Source organism: Perissodus microlepis, chromosome 8 (genome assembly GCF_051167445.1).
Source record: "Perissodus microlepis isolate ML-2025 ecotype Zambia chromosome 8, ASM5116744v1, whole genome shotgun sequence".
Lineage (NCBI taxonomy): Eukaryota > Metazoa > Chordata > Actinopteri > Cichliformes > Cichlidae > Perissodus > Perissodus microlepis.
Genome location: NC_140468.1, coordinates 4,206,065 through 4,219,163, shown reverse-complemented (window position 1 = coordinate 4,219,163; position 13,099 = coordinate 4,206,065). Strand labels below are relative to the sequence as shown.

Sequence of the window (13,099 nt, the reverse complement as noted above, 5' to 3'; positions counted from 1 at the left end):
GCCGCCAACTCTGTCCAAACAACCGCCAGAGGAGAAAAGAACAAAATCTTCAGAGGAAGATGGTATCTCCAATAAAACAATCTTTGAAGCCATTCTGGGACTTGAGAAGAAATTTGAAACACAACTGGAAGATATCAGAGAGCAAAACAGACAGAGTGCAGCTATGGTCGCCAGTTTGGCTAAGGCTGTAGAGTTTAACACTGCATAGATGGTCAATTGTAAAATTAAAGTTGCTAAACTAGAAAATGCGAATGAACAGCTGCTTAAAGAAAAACGGCAATTTGATATATATATTTTTTTAATTTGGAAAAGAGTAGGCAAAAATAAATTTTATATCTTCCTTCTTAATTGATGGCATTGAATGTGAGGAGCCTAAAATTTTGCAAGATGAAGTTTATACATTCTATTCCAATCTATATTCCTCACAGTTCTCCCAAGCAGACTGTGATGTCTGATTTGATCAAATAAATAATTTAATCCCTCAAATTGATGAATCATTTAAGGAATTTTGTGAATCTGATTTTAGAATTGAAGAGTTAGATGCATCTGTTAAGAAAATGGCGTTTAATAAATCCCCTGGTCCAGATGGGCTTAAAGTTAATTTCTTCAATTTTTCAGGGAAGACTTAAGGGAAATTTTATTTAAAGCTATATTGGTTTTAAATAAAGCCAATATAGCTTTAATAAAAACAACCCAATACATTTAATCTTATGTAAGCAGTATATACATGAATGTCAATTTTTTTTAAGACCAAACCAACCTTAGTTCACTGGAAGAACGACTTAAACCTGTTTATTAAATCCGTGACTTTGATTAAAAAGAAAAAGGCTACATATTTTGCTTCCTTTTTGGAAGATTTAGATTTGTTGAATTAATACTTTGATAATTTCCTGTATTTCACATGGGTTAAAAAAGATATATTAAATATATTTGTTTATGCTTTTTAAAGAACATATTTTAACATTGGACTCAACAACAAATAAATCCTCGCTAACAAAAAAGGAACTTCAAGCGCCAAATTGCTTTATATTTCTTCACTTAAATATACAGGCAGCAAGTAGGGGTGACATGGGGCCCCAAGTTTGAGGTGTTAGGCCTTAAACTGGACTAATCAACATAAGGATGGAAGCCACTGTGGAACTTTTTCAGTAAGTTGAGTTTTGTACGTGTTTTGTAAGTTAATCAGTAAATTAACACCAATAGCTAGTTAACCTTAGCAATTCACACAACAACTGGGTGTTGGGTAACTATGATGTTTTTATTTTAGAAAATAGTCCGTACACATGAATTAATGTACTTTAATATAAAAATGGAAGGTGATACAACCTCAAAAGCGTGGTTGCCTCTAGATTTAAAAAGAGAAATAAGGTCTAGTAGTTTCACTATATAAAGAATAAATGCAAAATTTAAAAAGAACTGTTATAGCTGGATATATCAACGACTTATTCAATTATATGAAATGTTATGGCTTCGTGTGCCACAGTGTTTTTCTTTAAACTACTTGGGAACACTTTTACTGGCAGTCGGTGATGTCACTGAAAGGCAAGATTCTGTTGCCATAGTCTCCTGAGTTTATTTTGAAAGCTCACTTACAGAACTCGCTTAAACAGCTTAGAAAGGACCAGCACACACATTTGAAGAAATATTCACTACGTTTTCCTGTTTCAAACATTTTAAAAATTAAGATGAACAAGGAAACGAGAAAAAGTACAAGTCCAGCAGATAAGAAAGATCCAGGAGATCAAAGTAAGTAAACAAATACATCAAATCTGTGTAAAATCCCCCAAATAACAGAATCTACATTTCTAAAAATGTTGACACTCTGTGTAAAAATGAATCATTTGAATCCTGTGTTTGAGTGAAAATAGCAGAAATACAACATGTCTAATCAAAGAAAGGTTACTGGGGCACTTTGTCTTTGGTAAAATAACGGGACAAGTTTATTCTTGGACTCAGCAGTAAAAACAGACCAACAAGTGTCATGAAGATCTAAGACTTAGTAGACCTAGTATGGACTGGTGTTGCTCTGTTTTTATCAAAAGGATAAACTTATTAGAATGCCATCAAAATCCTTCCAGTCCTGATGTCGAGCACTCTTTTTTACTACTGTGTTGTTGTTGTTGTGTACAGACTCTAAGAACAGGATGGCTAAAAGAAAGGCCAGTCCTGAAAGGAAGACCCCCGTAAAAAGGAGGAGGGTCACTGAGCAGGCTGCTCCTTCCACCAGCTCAGACGCTCATGAGGTCAAAGGAGTGAAGCGTAAGGTCCAGCAAGATGCAGCGGGCACAACCAGTCCAGCAAAGAAGCCTAAACTTGCTGAGCCTACGAGCGGTGACAAGGAGCAAGCGTCTTCCTCCTTGGACGCTGGTAAAGGTAGACTAATTAGTTGAGTGAGGGGTAGATTAAGGAGATGAAGGAGATATTTGTGTCTATGATCTAATGAGCTGATGTGCTTTTGGTGTTTTCCACATCTGCAGACTGCAGTCAAAGCACAAAGCACGGGTGCATGAAAGATGGCAGGAGGAAGTCTGCAGGAGACAGCAAAGAGCCACCCAAGAGAAAGAAAGGGGACAAAACCAAACACAGCGCCCAAACTTCAGCAGCTGACCAGAGACGTAAGTAGCAAGCAGCTTGGCTTTTATACTCTGGTGAAGAGCAAAATGAACATTTAGGCTACAGCAGAGAGTCATTTGTGTCACAGCTGTAGTAAAACAACACGTGTGTTTGTCTTTTCAGGTGAATTCCAGGCCAGATACGTGGAGGAGCACCATCTTGGAGGAGGCGGCTGTGGAGCAGTGTTTGCTGGCTACCGGATAACGGATCGTTGCCCAGTAAGTGTTCAGATGGTGGGAGTAAGACAGGCAGTAACGCAGATAACGGATAATATCGTAAGCTGAGACGTGTGCTGTTTCACACCTTTAGTGATGTCATACGGAGGAAATGCTCACCAATGCTCTGTGTCTTTTAGGTAGCCATCAAACACATTCCAAAGGACAGAATCCCCATCAAAGTGACGGTAAGTGTGCAACACTTGAACTGTTTTTACATTCCTGGACTGAGTGCAGCGTTCACCTGTGGAACGTCTCTTCCTCATCATCCACTTTGTTGGAATATATCAGGGTGAAAACGGGAAGCGGGTCTCGGTGGAAGTGGCCATTATGCTGAAGCTTGCAGCTGAAGCGGATGGACCAGTGGGAGCGTCAGCACCCGTGTCTCTGCTGGACTGGTTTGACCTCGGCACAGAGCTGATCCTGGTGCTGGAGAGACCCATCCCCGCTGTGGACCTGCATGATTACATAACAGCAAATGGAGGATGTTTACCAGAGGAAAAGGCCAAGGTAAGTTGACTGGAAGAGCCTTAGACTGTACAGCATTCAATCAAAGCACAGAGTATCAGAGAAGCGTCAACCCATTGACTCATTACTGTCTTTTTCATCTTTTCCAGGTCATTCTGAAGCAGCTGGTTGATGCAGCGAAGCACCTGGAGGATAAACACATCTTTCACCGGGACATCAAGAGTGAGAACATTCTGATTGAGACCGGCTCAGATGTGCCTCGTGTTCGTATCATCGACTTTGGACTGAGCTGCTTTGCTAAGGAGCGATCGGTGTACCGCCTCTTCTATGGTAACATATTCAGCTCCTGCTCTTCACACATGTAGCAATTTGTGCCTTTTGTTTTACAAGAAATTGTCATTGTGTCTGTTTATTAGGTACACCTATTCACACCCCTCCCGAATGTTACGGCCGCAAAAAATACAGGGCTGGACCCACCACGGTGTGGCAAATGGGAGTGGTGCTGTATGAAGCGCTTCATGTGGGGGACTTTAATACCATGACGTTCCTCCAAAAGGAACTGAAATTCAACAAGGATCTGTCGCCACGTAAGAAAACGTCACGCTTCAACATTCACTGATGGCTTGGATCACTGGAACTATCATCTTCATCTTTTTCCTCCTTTCTTTCTCTCCAGACTGCCGGAACTTCTTGGACGCATGTTTAACCAACGTCCCGGAGAAGCGCCCAACGCTGGGGGACCTCCAGCTTCACCCCTGGCTCAGATAAACCCGTCTCTCTCACACACAGACACACACTTCATATATTGTCATATAAGTGTGATACATTACCTAACTTTCTTTTCTTTGTCTTTTTTTTTTTTTTTTTTTTGTCTTTTTTACAGGAAAAAATTGTTTTTAGTTTTTTTGGCCTATTCTAAATTTTGTTGTCCTGGAGTTCCTGTAACCCCCCCCCAGCCGTCCCAGGAAAGGGGATCTCTCTTTGAATGGGCTTTCCCGAGGTTTCTTCCCATCGATCTGGCCCCCCGGGGAGTTTTTCCTCGTCTTCATAGAGAGCTTGGGCTGGGTCAGGAGCTCCATCAAAATTGGCCTAATTTGATTAGTTAAATGTAATAAAATACTTTAATGTAATCAAATAAAATTTAGTAAAAGTCTGAACATTTAATTTCCATCAAAATAAAACTTGTTAAATTCAACTTTGGTGAGAATACTCTTTTATTACCATTTCAAGGATTGTTTTTTACCCAAAAAAGAAGAAAACTGAAAATGAATCAGGTTAAAGTATAACTACTGGCCTGCATTTACCAGTAAGTACAAACTCTCCACAAGTACCACTTAACTCAGGTTTCCCACGGCACCTGTGCAGAGTTTCTGTTTATGACCGTGCTCTTGTTTAAGTTGACTCCGCTCATTAATAAATCTTGTAAAAAGTTCAAGCGATTGCGTCTGCTCTTTGGTCCAACTGCACTCTCATTTCCAGTCTGTGACATGGGGGTTCCTGTCTTTCTTTCCTTTGCATTATTGTTAGGTTTTTACCTTTCAATATAAGGTGCCTTGAGGCAACCGTTGTTGTGATTTTGTGCTATATCAATCAAATACCCTCTGTAACCCTGTTGTGTTGCAACTCCAAATGGGAACATTTTTCGTGAATGCAACTGCTTCTACTGACATTTTGACTTTAAACATAAAATATTTTTGTATTTGTCAAGTAATACCACACACTACTCAAACAGGTGGTATGAACTTATTTCAAACAACTGCATAATTTGAAGGATACAGCTTACGTAAGCCAAATCTTTGTAAGCTGCAAAGACCATTAAAGTCAGGAGTGTTTGTTAAATGGGAAAGTTTAACCTACAACAGGGATACTTTGGACAGCATTGTTTGACACAGACAGGAGGATTTTTTTTATATAAAATATTAATAATGCACTAGAGCCTACATTAAATATATTATGTATAATCCAGCTGAATGAAATACAGTGGAACAATGGATTTCCATTCCATCTTGGGTTCTTAACATGCTAGGCTAGGCTCACACCTAGCCTAGCATCGGCAGTAACATCTGTAGCTTGTAACATTCAACACTTATACCACACTGTAAGGAACAACAAGAAAAGTAAAACAACACACTACATTCTCATAGCTCCCGATTATTTTTTTCCAAATGTTTTTGAGCTTAATCGGCCAGTAAAATACATTATCTAAACTTAACAGGTAGCTAACGAAAGCGAGTGACTCACCGAGATTTTCCAACACAAATAACTCCACAGATGTTATTCCCTCTGGGGTCAGAGTTCGGGGGCCTAATAAAAGAGCAGCTTATTAGCACTGTTATGTGTAAAAAAAAAAGAAAAAAAAAGGTCTCATTAACTGCTTTGCAGCACTGCATACTTTGTTGAAAGTACACTTGACCGCCAGGGGGTGGCATCAAGATGGCGGCTTTAACGGTCGTGTGTTTTTTCAGGAGCACCGAAAGAGCGCACAATTTGCTAAGTAAGTTTATTCTCCTTCCAGTTGAATATGCCCACAAGATTATTAAACATACAAAGCTGCATTTTGTACCATCAAACTGTAATGCTAAGACGTCTTCACATGCTAAAGTCAGTGATCATGGCTATGCTAACATCGAAGCGGCTAATGTGGGCCTAAACAAACAAGAAAGCGGAGCAGACTCAACGCCGCCAACTCTGTCCAAACAACCGCCAGAGGAGAAAAGAACAAAATCTTCAGAGGAAGATGGTATCTCCAATAAAACAATCTTTGAAGCCATTCTGGGACTTGAGAAGAAATTTGAAACACAACTGGAAGATATCAGAGAGCAAAACAGACAGAGTGCAGCTATGGTCGCCAGTTTGGCTAAGGCTGTAGAGTTTAACACTGCATAGATGGTCAATTGTAAAATTAAAGTTGCTAAACTAGAAAATGCGAATGAACAGCTGCTTAAAGAAAAATGGCAATTTGATATATATATTTTTTTAATTTGGAAAAGAGTAGGCAAAAATAAATTTTATATCTTCCTTCTTAATTGATGGCATTGAATGTGAGGAGCCTAAAATTTTGCAAGATGAAGTTTATACATTCTATTCCAATCTATATTCCTCACAGTTCTCCCAAGCAGACTGTGATGTCTGTTTTGATCAAATAATTAATTGAATCCCTCAAATTGATGAATCATTTAAGGAATTTTGTGAATCTGATTTTAGAATTGAAGAGTTAGATGCATCTGTTAAGAAAATGGCGTTTAATAAATCCCCTGGTCCAGATGGGCTTAAAGTTAATTTCTTCAATTTTTCAGGGAAGACTTAAGGGAAATTTTATTTAAAGCTATATTGGTTTTAAATAAAGCCAATATAGCTTTAATAAAAACAACCCAATACATTTAATCTTATGTAAGGAGTATATACATGAATGTCAATTTTTTTTAAGACCAAACCAACCTTAGTTCACTGGAAGAACGACTTAAACCTGTTTATTAAATCCGTGACTTTGATTAAAAAGAAAAAGGCTACATATTTTGCTTCCTTTTTGGAAGATTTAGATTTGTTGAATTAATACTTTGATAATTTCCTGTATTTCACATGGGTTAAAAAAGATATATTAAATATATTTGTTTATGCTTTTTAAAGAACATATTTTAACATTGGACTCAACAACAAATAAATCCTCGCTAACAAAAAAGGAACTTCAAGCGCCAAATTGCTTTATATTTCTTCACTTAAATATACAGGCAGCAAGTAGGGGTGACATGGGGCCCCAAGTTTGAGGTGTTAGGCCTTAAACTGGACTAATCAACATAAGGATGGAAGCCACTGTGGAACTTTTTCAGTAAGTTGAGGTTTGTACGTGTTTTGTAAGTTAATCAGTAAATTAACACCAATAGCTAGTTAACCTTAGCAATTCACACAACAACTGGGTGTTGGGCAACTATGATGTTTTTATTTTAGAAAATAGTCCGTACACATGAATTAATGTACTTTAATATAAAAATGGAAGGTGATACAACCTCAAAAGCGTGGTTGCCTCTAGATTTAAAAAGAGAAATAAGGTCTAGTAGTTTCACTATATAAAGAATAAATGCAAAATTTAAAAAGAACTGTTATAGCTGGATATATCGACGACTTATTCAATTATATGAAATGTTATGGCTTCGTGTGCCACAGTGTTTTTCTTTAAACTACTTGGGAACACTTTTACTGGCAGTCGGTGATGTCACTGAAAGGCAAGATTCTGTTGCCATAGTCTCCTGAGTTTATTTTGAAAGCTCACTTACAGAACTCGCTTAAACAGCTTAGAAAGGACCAGCACACACATTTGAAGAAATATTCACTACGTTTTCCTGTTTCAAACATTTTAAAAATTAAGATGAACAAGGAAACGAGAAAAAGTACAAGTCCAGCAGATAAGAAAGATCCAGGAGATCAAAGTAAGTAAACAAATACATCAAATCTGTGTAAAATCCCCCAAATAACAGAATCTACATTTCTAAAAATGTTGACACTCTGTGTAAAAATGAATCATTTGAATCCTGTGTTTGAGTGAAAATAGCAGAAATACAACATGTCTAATCAAAGAAAGGTTACTGGGGCACTTTGTCTTTGGTAAAATAACGGGACAAGTTTATTCTTGGACTCAGCAGTAAAAACAGACCAACAAGTGTCATGAAGATCTAAGACTTAGTAGACCTAGTATGGACTGGTGTTGCTCTGTTTTTATCAAAAGGATAAACTTATTAGAATGCCATCAAAATCCTTCCAGTCCTGATGTCGAGCACTCTTTTTCACTACTGTGTTGTTGTTGTTGTTGTTGTTGTTGTTGTGTACAGACTCTAAGAACAGGATGGCTAAAAGAAAGGCCAGTCCTGAAAGGAAGACCCCCGTAAAAAGGAGGAGGGTCACTGAGCAGGCTGCTCCTTCCACCAGCTCAGACGCTCATGAGGTCAAAGGAGTGAAGCGTAAGGTCCAGCAAGATGCAGCGGGCACAACCAGTCCAGCAAAGAAGCCTAAACTTGCTGAGCCTACGAGCGGTGACAAGGAGCAAGCGTCTTCCTCCTTGGACGCTGGTAAAGGTAGACTAATTAGTTGAGTGAGGGGTAGATTAAGGAGATGAAGGAGATATTTGTGTCTATGATCTAATGAGCTGATGTGCTTTTGGTGTTTTCCACATCTGCAGACTGCAGTCAAAGCACAAATGGGTGCATGAAAGATGGCAGGAGGAAGTCTGCAGGAGACAGCAAAGAGCCACCCAAGAGAAAGAAAGGGGACAAAACCAAACACAGCGCCCAAACTTCAGCAGCTGACCAGAGACGTAAGTAGCAAGCAGCTTGGCTTTTATACTCTGGTGAAGAGCAAAATGAACATTTAGGCTACAGCAGAGAGTCATTTGTGTCACAGCTGTAGTAAAACAACACGTGTGTTTGTCTTTTCAGGTGAATTCCAGGCCAGATACGTGGAGGAGCACCATCTTGGAGGAGGCGGCTGTGGAGCAGTGTTTGCTGGCTACCGGATAACGGATCGTTGCCCAGTAAGTGTTCAGATGGTGGGAGTAAGACAGGCAGTAACGCAGATAACGGATAATATCGTAAGCTGAGACGTGTGCTGTTTCACACCTTTAGTGATGTCATACGGAGGAAATGCTCACCAATGCTCTGTGTCTTTTAGGTAGCCATCAAACACATTCCAAAGGACAGAATCCCCATCAAAGTGACGGTAAGTGTGCAACACTTGAACTGTTTTTACATTCCTGGACTGAGTGCAGCGTTCACCTGTGGAACGTCTCTTCCTCATCATCCACTTTGTTGGAATATATCAGGGTGAAAACGGGAAGCGGGTCTCGGTGGAAGTGGCCATTATGCTGAAGCTTGCAGCTGAAGCGGATGGACCAGTGGGAGCGTCAGCACCCGTGTCTCTGCTGGACTGGTTTGACCTCGGCACAGAGCTGATCCTGGTGCTGGAGAGACCCATCCCCGCTGTGGACCTGCATGATTACATAACAGCAAATGGAGGATGTTTACCAGAGGAAAAGGCCAAGGTAAGTTGACTGGAAGAGCCTTAGACTGTACAGCATTCAATCAAAGCACAGAGTATCAGAGAAGCGTCAACCCATTGACTCATTACTGTCTTTTTCATCTTTTCCAGGTCATTCTGAAGCAGCTGGTTGATGCAGCGAAGCACCTGGAGGATAAACACATCTTTCACCGGGACATCAAGAGTGAGAACATTCTGATTGAGACCGGCTCAGATGTGCCTCGTGTTCGTATCATCGACTTTGGACTGAGCTGCTTTGCTAAGGAGCGATCGGTGTACCGCCTCTTCTATGGTAACATATTCAGCTCCTGCTCTTCACACATGTAGCAATTTGTGCCTTTTGTTTTACAAGAAATTGTCATTGTGTCTGTTTATTAGGTACACCTATTCACACCCCTCCCGAATGTTACGGCCGCAAAAAATACAGGGCTGGACCCACCACGGTGTGGCAAATGGGAGTGGTGCTGTATGAAGCGCTTCATGTGGGGGACTTTAATACCATGACGTTCCTCCAAAAGGAACTGAAATTCAACAAGGATCTGTCGCCACGTAAGAAAACGTCACGCTTCAACATTCACTGATGGCTTGGATCACTGGAACTATCATCTTCATCTTTTTCCTCCTTTCTTTCTCTCCAGACTGCCGGAACTTCTTGGACGCATGTTTAACCAACGTCCCGGAGAAGCGCCCAACGCTGGGGGACCTCCAGCTTCACCCCTGGCTCAGATAAACCCGTCTCTCTCACACACAGACACACACTTCATATATTGTCATATAAGTGTGATACATTACCTAACTTTCTTTTCTTTGTCTTTTTTTTTTTTTTTTTTTTGTCTTTTTTACAGGAAAAAATTGTTTTTAGTTTTTTTGGCCTATTCTAAATTTTGTTGTCCTGGAGTTCCTGTAACCCCCCCCCCCAGCCGTCCCAGGAAAGGGGATCTCTCTTTGAATGGGCTTTCCCGAGGTTTCTTCCCATCGATCTGGCCCCCCGGGGAGTTTTTCCTCGTCTTCATAGAGAGCTTGGGCTGGGTCAGGAGCTCCATCAAAATTGGCCTAATTTGATTAGTTAAATGTAATAAAATACTTTAATGTAATCAAATAAAATTTAGTAAAAGTCTGAACATTTAATTTCCATCAAAATAAAACTTGTTAAATTCAACTTTGGTGAGAATACTCTTTTATTACCATTTCAAGGATTGTTTTTTACCCAAAAAAGAAGAAAACTGAAAATGAATCAGGTTAAAGTATAACTACTGGCCTGCATTTACCAGTAAGTACAAACTCTCCACAAGTACCACTTAACTCAGGTTTCCCACGGCACCTGTGCAGAGTTTCTGTTTATGACCGTGCTCTTGTTTAAGTTGACTCGGCTCATTAATAAATCTTGTAAAAAGTTCAAGCGATTGCGTCTGCTCTTTGGTCCAACTGCACTCTCATTTCCAGTCTGTGACATGGGGGTTCCTGTCTTTCTTTCCTTTGCATTATTGTTAGGTTTTTACCTTTCAATATAAGGTGCCTTGAGGCAACCGTTGTTGTGATTTTGTGCTATATCAATCAAATACCCTCTGTAACCCTGTTGTGTTGCAACTCCAAATGGGAACATTTTTCGTGAATGCAACTGCTTCTACTGACATTTTGACTTTAAACATAAAATATTTTTGTATTTGTCAAGTAATACCACACACTACTCAAACAGGTGGTATGAACTTATTTCAAACAACTGCATAATTTGAAGGATACAGCTTACGTAAGCCAAATCTTTGTAAGCTGCAAAGACCATTAAAGTCAGGAGTGTTTGTTAAATGGGAAAGTTTAACCTACAACAGGGATACTTTGGACAGCATTGTTTGACACAGATAGGAGGATTTTTTTTATATAAAATATTAATAATGCACTAGAGCCTACATTAAATATATTATGTATAATCCAGCTGAATGAAATACAATGGAACAATGGATTTCCATTCCATCTTGGGTTCTTAACATGCTAGGCTAGGCTCACACCTAGCGGCAGTAACATCTGTAGCTTGTAACATTCAACACTTATACCACACTGTAAGGAACAACAAGAAAAGTAAAACAACACACTACATTCTCATAGCTCCCGATTATTTTTTTCCAAATGTTTTTGAGCTTAATCGGCCAGTAAAATACATTATCTAAACTTAACAGGTAGCTAACGAAAGCGAGTGACTCACCGAGATTTTCCAACACAAATAACTCCACAGATGTTATTCCCTCTGGGGTCAGAGTTCGGGGGCCTAATAAAAGAGCAGCTTATTAGCACTGTTATGTGTAAAAAAAAAAAAAAAAAAGGTCTCATTAACTGCTTTGCAGCACTGCATACTTTGTTGAAAGTACACTTGACCGCCAGGGGGTGGCATCAAGATGGCGGCTTTAACGGTTGTGTGTTTTTTCAGGAGCACCGAAAGAGCGCACAATTTGCTAAGTAAGTTTATTCTCCTTCCAGTTGAATATGCCCACAAGATTATTAAACATACAAAGCTGCATTTTGTACCATCAAACTGTAATGCTAAGACGTCTTCACATGCTAAAGTCAGTGATCATGGCTATGCTAACATCGAAGCGGCTAATGTGGGCCTAAACAAACAAGAAAGCGAATAGTTATGTCTATAACTTCTGTTCCCTGAAGGAGAGGAACGAGGTACAACACATAAGTATGGGATATCACGCCCTCGCGTGTCCTGGCTGAAGAAACCTTTAATCACGCCTTTAAGGCAGATGACGTGTGATGACACGCGCACGGCCCCGCCTGCACATATAGCCGCTGTCATCACAGTCATCCCTCAGTTCGATAGCCGCTCTTCACCGAGCCAAACTGCTCAGTGGGGCCACCTTGTGTTGTACCTCGTTCCTCTCCTTCAGGGAACAGAAGTTATAGACATAATTATTCGTTCCCTTTCAGTCGATTCACTCGGTACAACACATAAGTATGGGACATATATACACGCCCCACAGAGCAGCCACCGAACCGGAATCGGACCACCACATCCTTAGTGAGTGGTAGACCCAGCAGAAAGGACAGCATGAGCCTCCGAAGGGGCTGTAACGTCCAACCGATAAAACCGCACAAAAGTGTGCGGTGATGCCCAACTAGCTGCCGCACAAATATCAGCTACAGGCACCCCTTTAAAAAGAGCCCATGAGGTTGCCATCCCTCTGGTGGAATGAGCTCCCACCCCATGGGGCAAAGCAAGACCACTGGTGCCGTATGCCAGTGAGATAGCTTCTATAATCCAGTGGGACAGCCTCTGTTTCGACAGAGCTCTACCTCTATTCGGATTAGCGAAGCAGACAAACAGCTGGTCACATAAACGCACATCCTGAGTGCGCTCAATGTAGGTGCATAGCACACGCACTGGACAAAGAGAATGCATCCTCCTCTGCTCCTCAGATGCAAAAGGAGGGGAGCAAAAACTCAGCAACTCAAACTCCATTGAGCTAGAAGATGCAGGCATGATCTTGGGAAAATAGGCAGCATTTGGACGCAATACGACCTTGTGGCCATCAGAAGAGAACTGCGTGCAGGAGGGATGCACAGAGAGCGCATGAAGGTCACCCACTCGCTTTGCCGAAGCCAAAGCGAGAAGTAATGCAGTCTTATATGAAAGAAATTTCATATCCACAGACTCAATGGGTTCAAACGGGGGGCTACAAAGGGCCTCCAGCACCAAAGACAAGTCCCAAGCAGGGACACTGGACTTAAGCACGGGCCTCAGCCGGCGAACTCCTTTCAGAAAACGTATGGCGAGGGGATGC

At 40.7% G+C, this 13,099-nt stretch overlaps 2 protein-coding genes across 2 annotated transcripts; both read left to right on the top strand.

The window, feature by feature from the left end:
* Positions 1–2,843: 2,843 nt before the first annotated feature.
* On the top strand, positions 2,844–4,064 carry LOC146381157 (serine/threonine-protein kinase pim-1-like). The gene is made up of 6 exons (XM_084938584.1): positions 2,844–2,852; positions 2,969–3,016; positions 3,120–3,338; positions 3,446–3,626; positions 3,713–3,883; positions 3,973–4,064. Exons 1-6 carry the CDS (start codon positions 2,844–2,846, stop codon positions 4,062–4,064), a joined length of 720 nt encoding a protein of 239 aa, XP_084794710.1.
* A 4,765-nt stretch (positions 4,065–8,829) lies between these two features.
* On the top strand, positions 8,830–10,050 carry LOC146381156 (serine/threonine-protein kinase pim-1-like). The gene is made up of 6 exons (XM_084938583.1): positions 8,830–8,838; positions 8,955–9,002; positions 9,106–9,324; positions 9,432–9,612; positions 9,699–9,869; positions 9,959–10,050. Exons 1-6 carry the CDS (start codon positions 8,830–8,832, stop codon positions 10,048–10,050), a joined length of 720 nt encoding a protein of 239 aa, XP_084794709.1.
* The last annotated feature ends 3,049 nt before the right edge of the window (positions 10,051–13,099 follow it).

Excerpts from the sequence above, each read along its gene's own strand:
- LOC146381157 (XM_084938584.1), top strand. Across the intron at positions 3,017-3,119 it reads GAATCCCCATCAAAGTGACG|GGTGAAAACGGGAAGCGGGT; the intron begins GTAAGTGTGCAA and ends GGAATATATCAG. Across the intron at positions 3,339-3,445 it reads TACCAGAGGAAAAGGCCAAG|GTCATTCTGAAGCAGCTGGT; the intron begins GTAAGTTGACTG and ends CATCTTTTCCAG.
- LOC146381156 (XM_084938583.1), top strand. Across the intron at positions 9,613-9,698 it reads GGTGTACCGCCTCTTCTATG|GTACACCTATTCACACCCCT; the intron begins GTAACATATTCA and ends TCTGTTTATTAG. Across the intron at positions 9,870-9,958 it reads CAACAAGGATCTGTCGCCAC|ACTGCCGGAACTTCTTGGAC; the intron begins GTAAGAAAACGT and ends CTTTCTCTCCAG.